This window comes from Macaca nemestrina, chromosome 2 (assembly GCF_043159975.1).
Source record: "Macaca nemestrina isolate mMacNem1 chromosome 2, mMacNem.hap1, whole genome shotgun sequence".
NCBI lineage: Eukaryota > Metazoa > Chordata > Mammalia > Primates > Cercopithecidae > Macaca > Macaca nemestrina.
The window spans coordinates 113,698,329-113,714,006 of NC_092126.1; the positions used below are offsets into that span (position 1 = coordinate 113,698,329).

The 15,678-nt window shown below is 57.9% G+C and overlaps 2 protein-coding genes and 1 long non-coding RNA gene across 7 annotated transcripts in view; 2 read left to right on the plus strand and 1 right to left on the minus strand.

Moving 5' to 3' along the window:
* LOC105480471 (semaphorin 3F) overlaps nt 1–7,636 on the plus strand; it is a 34,512-nt gene extending 26,876 nt beyond the window's left edge. For both annotated transcript variants that reach the window (XM_011739401.3, XM_011739402.3), the window contains 12 exons: nt 859–978; nt 1,216–1,355; nt 1,476–1,590; nt 1,758–1,827; nt 1,977–2,121; nt 3,128–3,350; nt 3,974–4,062; nt 4,197–4,238; nt 4,419–4,576; nt 4,791–4,858; nt 5,143–5,276; nt 6,256–7,636. In XM_011739401.3, coding sequence (XP_011737703.1) covers nt 859–978; nt 1,216–1,355; nt 1,476–1,590; nt 1,758–1,827; nt 1,977–2,121; nt 3,128–3,350; nt 3,974–4,062; nt 4,197–4,238; nt 4,419–4,576; nt 4,791–4,858; nt 5,143–5,276; nt 6,256–6,666 — 1,715 coding nt within the window. In that variant the 3' untranslated portion in view covers nt 6,667–7,636. The remainder of the gene's footprint in view (nt 1–858; nt 979–1,215; nt 1,356–1,475; nt 1,591–1,757; nt 1,828–1,976; nt 2,122–3,127; nt 3,351–3,973; nt 4,063–4,196; nt 4,239–4,418; nt 4,577–4,790; nt 4,859–5,142; nt 5,277–6,255) is intronic.
* LOC139361967 (uncharacterized) lies at nt 1,505–15,482 on the minus strand. Of its 2 annotated transcripts, XR_011620056.1 has the most exons (5): nt 13,937–14,251; nt 11,910–13,758; nt 3,115–3,500; nt 1,739–2,814; nt 1,505–1,623 (listed from the first exon to the last, which is right to left on the minus strand). It is a non-coding gene; the product is annotated as an uncharacterized lncRNA (long non-coding RNA). The 2 variants fall into 2 exon arrangements; XR_011620055.1 differs by lacking the exons at nt 11,910–13,758; nt 13,937–14,251 and adding an exon at nt 14,742–15,482.
* Nucleotides 10,678–15,678, plus strand: LOC105480470 (G protein subunit alpha transducin 1). 3 transcript variants are annotated; one of them, XM_011739398.2, is made up of 9 exons: nt 10,678–10,992; nt 12,299–12,341; nt 12,431–12,572; nt 12,672–12,829; nt 12,912–13,040; nt 13,251–13,380; nt 13,658–13,811; nt 13,923–14,114; nt 14,441–15,678. In XM_011739398.2, exons 1-8 carry the CDS (start codon nt 10,887–10,889, stop codon nt 14,111–14,113), a joined length of 1,053 nt encoding a protein of 350 aa, XP_011737700.1. In that variant the 5' UTR covers nt 10,678–10,886; the 3' UTR covers nt 14,114; nt 14,441–15,678. The 3 variants fall into 3 exon arrangements, with proteins under 3 accessions (XP_011737700.1, XP_011737701.1, XP_011737702.1); XM_011739399.2 differs by having other exon boundaries at nt 15,565–15,678; XM_011739400.2 differs by lacking the exon at nt 10,678–10,992 and adding an exon at nt 12,045–12,147.

The following is a 15,678-nucleotide window of genomic DNA, read 5'->3' on the forward strand; positions in this document are numbered from 1 at the left end:
TGCCTCTGCCTCCCGAGTAGCTGGGACTACATGCGTGCACCATCACACTCAGCTAATTTTTTAATATTTTTAGTAGAAACGGGGTTTCACCACATTGGCCAGGATGGTCTTGATCTCTTTGACTTCATGATCCATCTGCCTTAGCCTCCCAAAGTGCTGGAATTACAGGCGTAAGCCACCATGAGCAGCCTCTTTTTTTTTTTTTTTTTTTTTTAAGATGGAGTCTTGCTATGTTGCCCAGGCTGGAGTGCAGTGGCGTGATCTCGGCTCACTGCAACCTCCGCCTCCCTGGTTCAAGCAATTCTCCTGCCTCAGCCTCCCGAGTAGCTGGGATTACAGGCCCCCGCCACCACGCCCCGCTATTTTTTGTGTTTTAGTAGAGGTAGGGTTTCAGCATCTTGGCCAGGCTGGTCTCCAACTCCTGACGTCAAATGATCCACCCACCTGGGCCTTCCAAAGTGCTGGGATTATAGGCATGAGCCACTGCACCCGGCGTATTAGCTATGCTCTTGAGGTGATTTACATTTGTTGTGTCTGTGGGGTAGAAATACTGTACAGTGGTGTTGACAGCTCTTCCTGATTTTGCTTTCAGTGACCTCAGGTTGGTAGCTTGAAATTAGTCATGGCAGGAGTATTCACACCACAGAAATGGGCTATTGCTACTAATCAGAGCTGATTGTTACTAATCCCAACCCCCCCAGAGCCAGTGGTGAAACACTGACCAGCACTCCATGGAGATAAGATCATGCCCCAGGGAGCCTGAGCAGGGAGATAAGGCCCTGCCCTGGAAGTCATCTGAGCTGTGCCCTGGCCCTAGCAAACAGCAGCCCTCTGACTGACCCACTGGCCCACCCACAGATGAGGAGCTCTATGCTGGTGTGTACATCGATTTTATGGGCACTGACGCAGCCATCTTCCGCACACTTGGAAAGCAGACGGCCATGCGCACGGATCAGTACAACTCCCGGTGGCTGAACGGTAAGCGCAGCTCCAGGAGCCCTTCCATGGCCATGTGTCTGGGATGCGGCAAGGAGGTTGCAAAGAAGCACATGTCGGGGAATTAGGGACATATTTAGCCTATGACTACCTGGGGCAGGGGTAGTTTCTTATCTGGAGAGGAGTTGGGGGTGTTCTTGTACCTGGCTGGGGATGTTGGAGAACATCAGGGGCATCATCAGAGTAGGGGCTCACCTAGCTGACCCCTGCTATCTGCAGACCCATCGTTCATCCATGCTGAGCTCATTCCTGACAGTGCGGAGCGCAATGATGATAAGCTCTACTTCTTCTTCCGTGAGCGGTCGGCAGAGGCGCCACAGAGCCCCGCTGTGTATGCCCGCATTGGGCGCATTTGCCTGGTATGCATTGGCAGAGCCACCAGGCTGCCTCCTCCACCAATTCTGCCTTCATCAGCCCTGCTTCAGCCAGGGTGTGGGGTCAAGAGCTGATCTGACCTGGCCTCTTGCCCCACCCCTCAGAATGATGACGGTGGTCACTGTTGCCTGGTCAACAAGTGGAGCACATTCCTGAAGGCGCGGCTCGTCTGCTCCGTCCCGGGCGAGGATGGCATTGAGACTCACTTTGATGAGCTCCGTGAGTGCCCAGCAGGCAGGCGGGGTGCTCTGGCTACAGCAAGAGGGATAGAGGCTGGATGGGTGGTCAGGGTGCCTTTGGTGGGCCCCCTCCCCTGTGCAGGAGTGGGTGAGGCCCAGGGGCTCCCACCCAAGGCACCCTCCAATACCTTCTCCCTCTGTTCCCAGAGGACGTGTTTGTCCAGCAGACCCAGGACGTGAGGAACCCTGTCATTTACGCTGTCTTTACCTCCTCTGGGTGAGGCTGGGTTCGGGGCCAGCAGTGGCAGGAAGTGGCCCCGTTGGGGGATTATAACTCGTGTAGGACCCTGGCACGGTGGTGAGCCGTGGGGAGGGGGCATTTGGGGAGGGACGCTGTCCCGCTCAGAGCGCCTCCTGTGCCCACAGCTCCGTGTTCCGAGGCTCTGCTGTGTGTGTCTACTCCATGGCTGATATTCGCATGGTCTTCAACGGGCCCTTTGCCCACAAAGAGGGGCCCAACTACCAGTGGATGCCCTTCTCAGGGAAGATGCCCTACCCACGGCCGGGCACGGTAAGAACCCCACTCATCTTGCCTCTCCCCTTCATCTTCTTCTAAGAGGCCTCTGGGTCAGGCCCTCTGCAACATGGACCCCACCATCATGGCCCTCCCAGCCAGCAGAGGCAGTGAGCTGCAGTGCACACAGACGGGCCTTCACACACAGTTCAGGCTGTGGAGGAGCTCAGCCAGGATTCTGGGACAAAGATGGTGTGCTGGGTGCTCCTCAGAGGGTCCTCTGTGGAACTGTCTGGGAGCCAAAGTTTGGAGGGAAGCGTCTTCCCGGCGGACACTGGAGGCAGGCTGGAGGTTGGCTCAGCTGAGGAACAGGAGGCAAAGAACTGGGGAGGGGCAGGGCTAGGCCTCAGGCAGGGTCTCAGAGGTCACAGAGGTGTGTCACTTTATCTTGATGTGACACTGGGCTGATGCAGGAGTCTAAACAGGAGAGCAGCGGATCTGATCAATGCACTCTGACTCCATGTGGTCAGGACTGGGCTGGGGAAGCTGGTCTCAGCGGGAGACAGGGGAGGCTTCCTTCCAGAGGTAACCTGGAGTCAGAAGGATGGGCCAGATGTAAGCTGACCATGGTGGGGGCAGGCTGAGCCCAGGCTCAGGTGACAGCTTCAGGAAGGAGGAGAGTGAGCCTGGTGTGTGACAAGGACGTCGGGGCCTGTAGTCCAGCTGTGCAGGAGGGAGACGAGTGAGACCCTAGGAACAGCCAGAGAGAAAGGAGATGACAGGGTGGGGAGGGGACGTGGAAGGGAGTGGTCTGCTTGGCCAAATGCTGCCACGAGGTCATGGCACATGAGGCCAGGGAGGTGGCTGTGGCATTTGACCACATGAGACTTTGGCCGGAGCAGGACCTGTAGAGGTCAGGTGCAGGGCAGAAACCTGGAGAGGGGCTTTGGGGAGAGGAGCAGGTTGAGGTGGTGGGGACAGTGCAGCGGCCTCTTCTGAAGCTAATGGCTCCAGCCTGCACTGCCCAGGCAGCCTGGGACTGACACTTACCACCTGTCCACAGTGCCCTGGTGGAACCTTCACACCATCTATGAAGTCCACCAAGGACTATCCTGATGAGGTGATCAACTTCATGCGCAGCCACCCGCTCATGTACCAGGCCGTGTACCCTCTGCAGCGGCGGCCCCTGGTGGTCCGCACAGGTGCTCCCTACCGCCTCACCACTGTTGCTGTGGACCAGGTGGATGCAGCCGACGGGCGCTATGAGGTGCTTTTCCTGGGCACAGGTACCCACTGCTGCTCCCGGCCTCTCCCACGCTGGGCCCACCGGGTGCGGGGTGCAGATCCTTGGGGCTGGGGCTTGCCCTGCTAGGGCTTGCTGCAAGCTCATCAGAGTCACCTCTTCATCTTCATCCTTTGGTGCCTTCTCCCTATTGCTGGGATAACAGAGGCTAGGGGTGAGAAAACCCCATTCCCATTTCCATCCACAGGGGCCCAGGAGAACAGGGACACTAGGCATCTGGAGACCTATGTATGGCAGGAAAGGGGTGGAGACAGATGTTAGACACCTCCAGGATACACAGGCCATACACATGCTCATGTGTGCACACACATGACACAGTGCACCCCCTACAGTTCCAGCAGCCCAAACACAGGAGAATGCATGTCCCAGTGTCCTGTTCTCAGTAGGGCCTAAAATCAGTGTCTGGATTGGTGGGGGCAGACCCTGGCCATGACCCCCTATGTCCTGGGCCAGTCCCTTTGACCTGGGGAAACTCTTCCACCTTGGCACAGAGCTCCAGCTCCAATGCCCTAGGGGGGTTTGGGCCCTGGTGGGGGAAGGGGCTGAGGCTGGTACCCCTTCCCCAGCATCCCCAGCCCCACTGAGGCCCTGCCCGGCCCGTTCCAGACCGCGGGACAGTGCAGAAGGTCATTGTGCTGCCCAAGGATGACCAGGAGATGGAAGAGCTCATGCTAGAGGAGGTGGAGGTCTTCAAGGTGGGTGTGACACCACCCAGTCCTGACCTCTTCACCTTGACCCTCCCCCGAGTCCCAGCCTCTGACCCAAGACCTCTAGGTCAGGGCAGGGAGGGGGTCCCTGGGGTCCCAAGCTGATCTTTATCTTTTTCTAGGATCCAGCACCTGTCAAGACCATGACCATCTCTTCCAAGCGGGTAAGTCTTTGGCCAGGTGGGCCAGGGATGGGGACAGGGCCTGCATCCCCTCAGGGTCATGCCTTTGGCACAGGAATGGGTAAATTGAGACATGGAACAGGGAAGAGGAGCCCGGCCTAGGTGGCTATTGGTGAGGCTGGCTGTGCGACAGGAACTGACAGGCCCTACCCTTTGCCCTAGCAACAACTCTACGTGGCATCAGCCGTGGGTGTCACGCACCTGAGCCTGCACCGCTGCCAGGCATATGGGGCTGCCTGTGCTGACTGCTGCCTTGCCCGGGACCCTTACTGCGCCTGGGATGGCCAGGCCTGCTCCCGCTATACAGCATCCTCCAAGAGGTGTGGATCCCTAGACACCTGGGATTTTAGCAACCAGACCCAGGGCCCTATCCTAGGGGATTGAGGGTGCATGTGATATTACCCTCGGGGAGTCTTATGGGTAAGACATCACTTCCCCAGGGAAAAAGGGCCCTGCCCTGGAGTCATCAGGGATACAGGGACCTGGGGGGGCAAGCTTCCTGGGAGTACTCCTTCAGGGGCTATCCCCATTCAGGCGGAGCCGCCGGCAGGACGTCCGGCATGGAAACCCCATCAGGCAGTGCCGTGGGTTCAACTCCAATGGTGAGTATACTGGGCCTCATCGTGGGGTGCTGCTCACACTGCAGAGCGCCATGCAGCCCACGAAGCTGCTCACAGGGCCCCCACTGTAAGGGTGCCCTGATGGCTAATGGGGGGTGGGGGCTAATGGAGATGGGATGTCCCTAGTTGCCCCCTCAAGGAATGGAGCCCCATCAACACAGAGCTCTACATTAGTGAGTGGGTTCCCCTTGGTGCCTGCCCCGAAGCAGCCAACAGGCTGCTCGGAGGTGATGCTGCTTTTGCTCAACCCCTCTCTCACTCTACAGCCAACAAGAATGCCGTGGAGTCTGTGCAGTATGGCGTGGCCGGCAGTGCAGCCTTCCTGGAGTGCCAGCCCCGCTCGCCCCAAGCCACTGTTAAGTGGCTGTTCCAGCGAGATCCTGGTGACCGGCGCCGAGAGGTGAGTGCCTGCGCCCAGTGCTGCACTGTGGATGTGAGAATCCTTGTGCAGTGGTGAAATGTAGTAGAGGAGTGATCTGGAGCAACTCTCATGCTGTGAAACCCCTTCCAAGTTCCCTTCGCTACATGCAGATCCTTTGAGTGAAAACAGTTATGTGGAAACTCCATGGGACTGGCCTCATTCTATGGGAAGTGTTTCTAGGTATGCCTCTTCACATGAAAATTCCATATGCATACCACATTGGGGGTGTATCTTCTACAAAAACATCATATGAGTGAGCTCCAGTATGTGGAAATTCTGTGGGACCCTCATTTTATGGAAATGCCCTATGCCCTACAGGTGTCCCTGTTTACATGGAAGTTCTATGTGGTTATCCCAGTTGCATATTCTCATTAAATGGAAATTCTGGCTGGGCGTGTGGTGGCTCACGCCTGTAACCCCAACACTTTGGGAAGCCAAGGCAGGCAGATTGCTTGAGGTCAGGGGTTCGAGACCAGCCTGGGCAACATGGTGAAACCCTCTCTCTACCAAAAATACAATTAGCTGGACGTAGTCATGCATATGGTCCCAGCTACTTGGGAGGCTAAGGTGGGAGGATGGCTTGAGCCTGGGAGGCAGAGGTTGCAGTAAACTGAGATCATTCAACTGTACTCTAGCCTGGGCATCAGAGCCAGACCCTGTCTCAAAAAAAAAAAAAAAAAAAAAAGGGAAATTCTGTGTGCGCTTCAAATTTTCCTCATTGTACAGAATGTACAGACCATACCTCCTTATGGTCATCCCTCCTGAAATGGAAATCTGTACAGATGCCTTATTCAAATATCTCTCATTATGTGGAAACTTCATGTGGTTTTTGTGGCATATGGAAATCCCACATGGGTGCCTCTACACAGAATGACCACAAAGGTGGTCTGATCTGGTCACTGGTTAGGGCCTTAGGGTGGTCACAGAGCCTCTGAACCCCCTCTCCTTGCCCCTGCAGATTCGTGCAGAGGACCGCTTCCTGCGCACAGAGCAGGGCTTGTTGCTCCGTGCCCTGCAGCTCAGCGATCGTGGCCTCTACTCCTGCACAGCCACTGAGAACAACTTTAAGCACGTCGTCACACGAGTGCAGCTGCATGTACTGGGCCGGGAAGCCGTCCATGCTGCCCTCTTCCCACCACTGGCCGTGAGCGCCCCGCCACCCCCAGGCGCAGGTCCCCCAACGCCTCCTTATCAGGAGCTGGCCCAGCTGCTGGCCCAGCCAGAAGTGGGCCTCATCCACCAGTACTGCCAGGGTTACTGGCGCCATGTGCCCCCCAGCCCCAGGGAGGCTCCAGGAGCACCTCGGTCTCCTGAGCCCCGGGACCAGAAAAAGCCCCGGAACCGTCGGCACCACCCTCCGGACACATGAGGCCAGCTGCCTGAGCCCTGCCATGGGCCAGCCTAGCCCTTGTCCCTTTTAATATAAAAGATATATATATATATATATAAATATATATATATAAAATATCTATATTCTATACACACCCTGCCCCTGCAAAGACAGTATTTATTGGTGGGTTGAATATAGCCTGCCTTAGTGGCAGCATCCTCCAAAACTTAGACCCATGTTGGTCAGAGACGGCAGAAAACAGAGCCAGCCTAAACAGGCCCAGCCAGTTGGTGGGGCCAGGCCAGGACCACACAGTCCCCAGACTCAGCTGGAAGTCTACCTGCTTGACAGCCTCCACCAAGATCTACAGGACAAAGGGAGGGAACAAGCCCTGCTCGAATGGGGCACGGACTGTCCACCTTTTCTGATGTGTGCTGTCACTGTCAACCTGTGCTGTGGCATAGACATGGATGCGAGGACCACTTTGGAGACTGGGGTGGCCTTAAGTGCACTCAGAGAAGGGAAGAAGGGGCCATCACAGGATGCCAGCCCCTGCCTGGGTTGGGGGCACTCAGCCATGGCCAGCCCCTTCCTGGGTATTTATTCTCTATTTATTGGGGATAGGAGAAGAGGCATCCTGCCTGGGTGGGACAGCCCCTTCAGCCCCTTCTCCCCTCCCCGCCTGGCCAGGGCAGGGCCACCCCACTCTACCTCCTTAGCTTTCCCTGTGCCAGTTTGACTCGGAGGCTGGGAGCATAGCAGAGGGGCCAGGCCCAGGCAGGGCTGACGGGAGGCCCCAGCTCTGAGGGGAGGGGGTCCGTGGTAGAGGCCTGGGGCCAGTAGAGGCTCCCCAGGGCTTATGTCCACCACGTCAAGCAATGGGTGTGGATGTAATTAGCTCTGGGAGCAGTTGGGTAGATGGGTGGGGGCTCCTGGCGGCCTTCTGCTGCCCAGGCCACAGCCGCCTTTGGGTTCCATCTTGCTAATAAACACTGGCTCTGGGACTAGACTTTGGCTTCTCTCCTTCGTCGGGGGATTCACAGCCACATGTGGTGGGCCTCGGGAGCCAGGTGGGGGACTGGGAAGGGAGTAGATTGGCTCCATTTAAAGAAACCCAACATGTAGAAACCACATTTAGTTTGACAAACCTGGGCTGCTGCACCACCCCAAACACTTGGGCAGTGCGAAGGGCTGCAGAGCCCCCCCAGGGCCCACTCACTCCTCAGGGTCAGGGAGGGTGGGTGGACCCTGAAGGCTGAAAGTGGCACAAATGAAACGGCCTCACTCCTGGACAGATCCCCATCATCCAACAGGGTGGGTGTAGAAGCTGCCAGCCTGTGGTAGGAGCCAGCATTCACTTCCCACGCACACTATTTAGAGATAGCCGTTAGTGCTCGGTGTCTGGGGCCCCAGCACCCCCTTGTGGTCTCTTGAGTCTGTGGCAGAGTTGAGTGCTGAAAGGCAGCCAGGTTCCAGGGAAGGAGTCCAGCCAGGAAGCTCAGGGTGCCTGGAGGAGCCTTTGAGAGCCCAAGATTTGGGTTTTCCTATGGAGGTTGAGGGTGGGAAATCTCTAGAACCTGGGAGCTCAACACTTTGGGCTCAACCTAAACAATTTCTGCCCAGCAGTGAGCCCTGCACCTGAACAGAGCACCAGACCCCCTAAGCTGAGGCAGGCAGGCCCTGGACATAAACTTAGGCAGGCCTCGGCACACCCACATCAGAGAGAGCAGGAGCAGGATAGGTGAGCCCCATTCCTCCATACCCCAGGGAACACCATACCTGCTCTGGAATGCAATTTCTCCACCTGACAACAGGCCTGCAAAACATTGTCTGGAAGAGCCTGGCCACCTCTGCAGATCAGAGACTTTGTTGCACCCAAATTCAAGTGTACATATAGGCACAGGCACCTGCAAGCATGCATGCACACACACAGTCATACACAGGCAGAGATGGACACGCAAGGCACACACATGCTCAGGTACACACAGGCATGTTCACACCCCTGCATATAAGCAAGTGCACACGTGCAAACCTACACAAACTGCAAAACACACAAGCTTATGTGTGCATGAAGAGAAGTACACAAAACATTCACACATGCATACACATGTATATACACGTACACACATAAGCATGCACACAGGCACGGGATTCCTATAAGCACATGCACTCACAAAGGCATAAACACATAGGCACACATGTACACACAGGTATTCATGCACAAACATGTCAAGTTATTGCTCACTTGGTGCCAGTAAAAGACACACCCATGGCCGGGCAAGGTGGCTCACGCCTGAATCCCAGCACTTTGGGAGGCCGAGGTGGGCAGATCACAAGGTCAGGAGATCGAGACCTTCCTAGCCAATATGGTGAAACCCCGTCTTTACTAAAAGTATTTTAAAAATTAGCTGGATATGGTGGCACGTGCCTGTAATCCCAGCTGCTTGGGAGGTTGTGGCAGGAGAAGCTTGAACCAGGGAGTTGAAGATTGCAGTGAGCCAAGATCGCGCCACAGCACTCAAGCCTGGTGACAGTGAAACTCTGTCTCAAAAAAAAAAAAAATGCTAGGCCGGGCACGGTGGCTCAAGCCTGTAATCCCAGCACTTTGGGAGGCCGAGACGGGCGGATCACGAGGTTAGGAGATCGAGACCATCCTGGCTAACCCCGTGAAACCCCGTCTCTACTAAAAATACAAAAAACTAGCCGGGTGGCCGGGCGCGGTGGCTCAAGCCTGTAATTCCAGCACTTTGGGAGGCCGAGGCCGGTGGATCACGAGGTCAGGAGATCAAGACTATCCTGGCTAACATGGTGAAACCCCGTCTCTACTAAAAATACAAAAAACTAGCCGGGCGTGGTGGCGGGCGCCTGTAGTCTCAGCTACTTGGGAGGCTGAGGCGGGAGAATGGCGTGAACCCGGGAGGTGGAGCTTGCAGTGAGCCGAGATCACGCCAGTGCACTCCAGCCTGGGAGACACAGCGAGACTCCGTCTCAAAAAAAAAAAAAAAAAAAAAACTAGCCGGGCAAGGTGGTGGGCGCCTGCAGTCCCAGCTACTCGGGAGGCTGAGGCAGGAGAATGGCGTAAACCCGGGAGGCGGAGCTTGCAGTGAGCTGAGATCCGGCCACTGCACTCCAGCCTGGGTGACAGAGCGAGACTCCGTCTTAAAAAAAAAAAAAAAAATGCTGGGCACGATGGCTCACGCCTGTAATCCCAGCACTTTGGGAGGCCACGGCGGGTGGATCATGAGGTCAGGAGATCGAGACCATCCTGGCTAACACGGTGAAACCCTGTCTTTACTAAAAATACAAAAAATTAGCCCAATGTGGTGGTGGGCACCTGTTGTCCCAGCTACTTGGGAGGCTGAGCCAGGAGAATGGCGTGAACCCGGGAGGCAGAGCTTGCCGTGAGCCAATATCGTGCCACTGCACTCCAGCCTGAGCAACAGAGCTAGACTCCGTCCAAAAAAAAAAAAAAAAGACACATACACCAAGGCACACAGAGAAGATATGCATGCCCACCAGAGTCCGCTGGAAGCCGAGGACCTCTTTGGGGTAGCTCCAGCCTGTGATATGGGATTATGGGATGAATGCAATGCCCACTGTTTCCCTCTCTCTGGATTCCCTGCAGGTCATAAAATCCCAGTCCAGTGTCACCCAGCCCTTCTTAACCACTTCCTCCTGTGTGACGCTTTGAGCCTCTACTTCCTCATCAGTAAAATGAGGCTGATGACATGGGCATCTATCCTCCAGGGCCAGTGTGAGCTTACAACAAGATAAGGAGTGGTGCTGAGCCCAGTGCTGGGCAGGCAGCAGGCATGTTTCTCCCAATTATGCCCTCTCACTGCCAGCTCCACCTCCATCGTCCTCACCCCAGGGCTCAAGGTTCTGCCTTCCCCTTTCTCAGCCCTGATCCTACCCACTCCCAGGCAGCACCAGGGCCTCTCCTGAAGGGTGGAGGGGGGCAGAAGGACAGCAGGAGTGCAGAGTCAGCAGTTGAGGGATTGGGGCTATGCCAGCCTGATTAGAAGGGTTGGGGGGGCTGAGCTGGATTCACCTGTCCTTGTCTCTGATTGGCTCTTGGACACCCCTAGCCCCCAAATCCCACTAAGTAGCCCCACTAGGGACTGCACAGGTTGGTAGAGAGCCAGTTGATTGCAGGTCCTCCTGGGGCCAGAAGGGTGCCTGGGAGGCCAGGTTCTGAGGATCCCCTCCATCCAGAAGAACCACCTGCTCACTCTGTCCCTTCGCCTGCTGCTGGGACCATGGGGGCTGGGGCCAGTGCTGAGGAGAAGCACTCCAGGGAGCTGGAAAAGAAGCTGAAAGAGGATGCTGAGAAGGATGCTCGAACCGTGAAGCTGCTGCTTCTGGGTAGGGGTGTGGGCCCTGGTGGGGCTACTGCCACCAGATCATTGGTCTGGAGGCAGGCAGGCAGCCCTTCTGTGAAGCAAGGTTTCCCTGGGAAGCAATATGAGCCTGCAACAGAGTAGGGCACAGGGTGGGAGCCCTGGCCAAGCAAGGCCAGGCCTGACAGGTGGTGTCCTATTCCCCCAAGGCTGGACATCCCACGAAGCCCCTCTCCAGACGGCTCTGCCTCAGGTGACCCACCCTCCAGAAGTGCGTGCCAACCACACTCTTGCACGAGTGTGTGAGGCTGACTTTTCTGTGGCTGGGCTCCCACAAGCGTCATGCAGCCTTTGGTTTGGTAGGCCTGCTGGGCAGTGCTCAGAAGCCAGGGGCCTCACTGGGAGCCCGTTATTGGGCTGCTACTTTGGGAAGGGGATGGTCATAGTCCTCCTGGGGGTGGGGAGTCTCTAGAACCACCCAGATCCACAAAGAATGGCCCTCAGGTGCCAGAGGGCTGTGGCTGGTAGACCTACAAAGCAGCCAACTGGTCTGGCAGGTGCTGAGGCCCAGTGGGAGTAGATAAAGCCGTGTCCACCAGACCGTGGGCAGTGAGAAGAGATGGGGCTGATCCAGGCCTGCCTCAAGGTCACTGTCTGACCTCTCAAGGGGAAAGAGCAGCTTCAAGAGGGCCGGGCAGGCTCCACCCAAGCTCCCCAGAGTCTGGTCAACCAGCTGGAGGTGGGTGAGGGACCAAGCCAGTCCCACTTTCCCCCAAGGCAGAGAGGCTAAGCCGGAAATCTCATTAACTGTGCCCAGCGCCCTCGAAGGGGCAAGCTCAGAAAGGATGTCAACTCTGCCCTCCCTGCTACCCAAAGGCGCTAATTCCCTCTGAGCCTCTTGGAGACACCCGCATCCCTTCAGGTGAAAAGCAAGGGATTTACCCGCCTCAAATAACCCAGTGCATGCGGTGCCAGAGGCTCCCACGAGGTGGCGATGGCGCTTCGGGATTTCTTCATTGCAGTCTCACAGCATAATAAAGGCTGCCTGTGTCGGTGTCTTGGGGCCTCCCTGTCCCAGAACAGTTGAGGTCGTTGATTCCCCTCGTTGGCTTCCTTTCTTCACTTTCCTGACATTTGCAAACCTTGTGCCTTCAGGGTGTCAGGACTTACTTTGGACGGGGTGGGTAGGTGTGGCTACGGGGTGGGGGCTGACGCTCAGGCCTCTTCGCTGCCGGTCCACCCTGACAACTCGGGAGGGCCCGGTCCTCCCGGCCTCCTTGGGGGAGGGGGCAGGCGGTCAGCGCAGCTCTGAGGCGCCGCTTCCCTTTCAGGTGCGGGTGAGTCCGGGAAGAGCACCATCGTCAAGCAGATGAAGTGAGTGCCCCTGCCTGTCCCGAGGTCCCTGGGGCTGGGTCCTTCCCCACTTCCCCACGAGGCTCTGACCCTGCTCGCCTCGGCCTCAGGATTATCCACCAGGACGGGTATTCGCTGGAAGAGTGCCTCGAGTTCATCGCCATCATCTACGGCAACACGTTGCAGTCCATCCTGGCCATCGTGCGCGCCATGACCACACTCAACATCCAGTACGGAGACTCTGCACGCCAGGTGTGCCAGGAGGCGGGCTGAGCGGGCCTCTGGGGACTCGAGGCTCGTAGCTGGGCCCGAGTCCCTGGCCGCCACCAGCCACTCTCACCCTGCCCCCAGGACGACGCCCGGAAGCTGATGCACATGGCAGACACCATAGAGGAGGGCACGATGCCCAAGGAGATGTCGGACATCATCCAGCGGCTGTGGAAGGACTCCGGTATCCAGGCCTGTTTTGAGCGCGCCTCGGAGTACCAGCTCAACGACTCGGCGGGCTAGTGAGCGCGCGGGCAGCGCGGGGCGCGGGGCGTAGGGGGCCCTCCACGCCTCCCCACCCACCCACGGCCCGGTCTCGCGCAGCTACCTCTCCGACCTGGAGCGCCTGGTAACCCCGGGCTACGTGCCCACCGAGCAGGACGTGCTGCGCTCGCGAGTCAAGACCACTGGCATCATCGAGACGCAGTTCTCCTTCAAGGACCTCAACTTCCGGTACGACCCACATGCCAGCCCGGGAGGTCACTGCCCCAGGCCCCGTCCTGCCCCGGGGACCCCATCCCTGCGATAGACCCTGCCCCTTCCTGGATATCCCGCCAGCAGAAAGGGTAGTAGTCCCAGCAGAGAGCTCCCCGACCAGCACAGGGCGAGGGGATGCTCCCTGTTAGGCCCAGGGCGCGGGTTCAGGCCCCCGCGGCCCCGCAGGATGTTCGATGTGGGCGGGCAGCGCTCGGAGCGCAAGAAGTGGATCCACTGCTTCGAGGGCGTGACCTGCATCATCTTCATCGCGGCGCTGAGCGCCTACGACATGGTGCTGGTGGAGGACGACGAAGTGGTGGGTGCCAGGCAGGGCCTGTGTTCCAGGGGCGAGGAGGAGTTGCTGGCCCCTGGAGGCGGAGACGGCGCGCTGGGCGTGGGGAGGGCCCGGGAGGGGATGCTGGTCCCGGGCAGCCTGAGGAGGCCGGTAGGCGTTCAGCAGGCCCATCTGGGGCAGTGCGGGGCGCCCTCTGAGAGCCAGTTTAACAGGAAGCCCCACGTGCCCGGGAGCCCAGAGAGCAGGGGCTGCGGGTCGGACGCGACCCCCGGTGCCCAACAGCTGCTGCCCTCCTCAGAACCGCATGCACGAGAGCCTGCACCTGTTCAACAGTATCTGCAACCACCGCTACTTCGCCACGACGTCCATCGTGCTCTTCCTCAACAAGAAGGACGTTTTCTTTGAGAAGATCAAGAAGGCCCACCTCAGCATCTGTTTCCCGGACTACGATGGTGAGACGTCCCGCACTGTCGCCAGGCTGCGCCCCCGCCCCACGATCCCGGCGCGCGCCCCCGGCAAAGGGAAGTAAGGGCTGGGCCGAGTGAGGGCTCCCACCCCCGCAGGACCCAACACCTACGAGGACGCCGGCAACTACATCAAGGTGCAGTTCCTCGAGCTCAACATGCGGCGCGACGTGAAGGAGATCTATTCCCACATGACGTGCGCCACCGACACGCAGAACGTCAAGTTTGTCTTCGACGCTGTCACCGACATCATCATCAAAGAGAACCTCAAAGACTGTGGCCTCTTCTGAGGTAGGTCGCTGCCCTCTCCAGCCCCTTGCCTCAATACTCCAGCCCTGCCCCAGCTCCCCACCCCACACCGCGGCCTGGCGTCTCACCCGCAAATCCTGGAGCCCACTGCCTCTAGGCCCCACCCCAGCTCCTCAGGCTCCACCTCACCGCCACAGGCCCCGCCCCACCCACAAGTCCCGCCCATGGAATTTATTTTGGCCCCGCCCCAAGACCTCAGGTGTCACAGCTTCCAGGGCCGCCCCCCCCAACCCACCACACACACAATGCCTAAACCCATTTATTTTGGGTCTCAGGGATGCTGACTGGGTTTCGTTTTCTCTTCACAGGTGCCTGAATTCATGCGTGTCAGTCACCCTGAGACCTGGTAGCCCTAGCTGCCTTGCAGCCCCAACCGCCAGGACCCTATCAGCCCCCAGGACTCCCAGGCTCCAGCCTGCCACATCACCAAAGCTCTGAGCCCTGCTAGCTTTGAGGCACGAATCCTCCCCCATACCTCCCACAGTATCTCAGCACCTCATGCCCCCAACCCCAGCCCTGCCCTTCACCGCCTGGCTGCACTGGCCTCTAATATTCACAGCAGCCAGCCCCAGCTAGGAACGGGTAGGACTTGGGGCAGCTGAAACTCACCGTGACTCAGCAGTCCCCAGCTGACCAATCTTCCACAGCTCTCCTGCCCCTGGGGGCCCACGACTCACCTGGTGGGCCTGGGCTCAACAAACAGCTCTCCCTCCCAGCATTTCATCAAGGACAGGGAATACCCCTCCCACACACAGGCCAGCTGCTCATCTTGCCACCTCCATGTGACAAGTTTGACACCAGTCTACCCAGAGACAGTGACTGTCCCTCCCAGCAGCCTCCAAAGGGTCCAAAGTCCAAGTTAGCTCTGGCCTGTGCGGTCCCCACATAAATACATTAGTGGGGAGGGGGCAGACCTGGGGGCCCTTGGGTGCCAGAGTGAGAAAAAACAGGACTCTTCCCCAAATACTAGGCTCAGAGCAACCTCCAGCCTTCTCCATCAGGATCTGCTCCCTGTGTCCTTGGACACCAGATCCACACACCACTTCCTCACCCAAACACAGTACCCCGGGCTAGCTGGACAACAGGATGGCCTGTTAAGGGAGGGTACTGTTGACACCAGCTATAGCCAATAGCCGGGCTGTCCTGAGGGGTGGCTGGGGGCAAAGTCCAGCTCCCTTTGATTAGCCCAGAGGACTCAGGATAGGCCAAAGGCCCTGGCTGTGCCCAAAGGGGTCTACCTCAGGTGGGGTTACAAGCAAACCTGGGTGACCCTCTTGTCCCTACCAGCAGCTTCTCTTGCCCCCTCCATTCAGGGTTCCCTGGCAGGGGAAGCTGAGAGCCATGCCTGAACTATCAGGGACAAAGGCCCATGTCCCCACATCCCTGCTCCCTCCTTCCTCATCCAGCACCAAATCTTTGCTTATGTCCACAGGCCAAGGCCTGTGCTGCAGTTGGGGACAAGGAGCTTCCATCTGGCAAGGCTGGGGCACAATTTGCACTCCCCTCAGCTAGATGTGCAAACTCAGCAATAAACCTTTGCATCAGG

Coding starts and splice junctions, on each gene's coding strand:
- LOC105480470 (XM_011739398.2), top strand. CDS start 10,887: ATGGGGGCTGGGGCCAGTGCTGAGGAGAAGCACTCCAGGGAGCTGGAA. Junction 12,573..12,671: donor ACGGAGACTCTGCACGCCAG/GTGTGCCAGGAG, acceptor CCCTGCCCCCAG/GACGACGCCCGGAAGCTGAT. Junction 13,041..13,250: donor TTCAAGGACCTCAACTTCCG/GTACGACCCACA, acceptor GCGGCCCCGCAG/GATGTTCGATGTGGGCGGGC.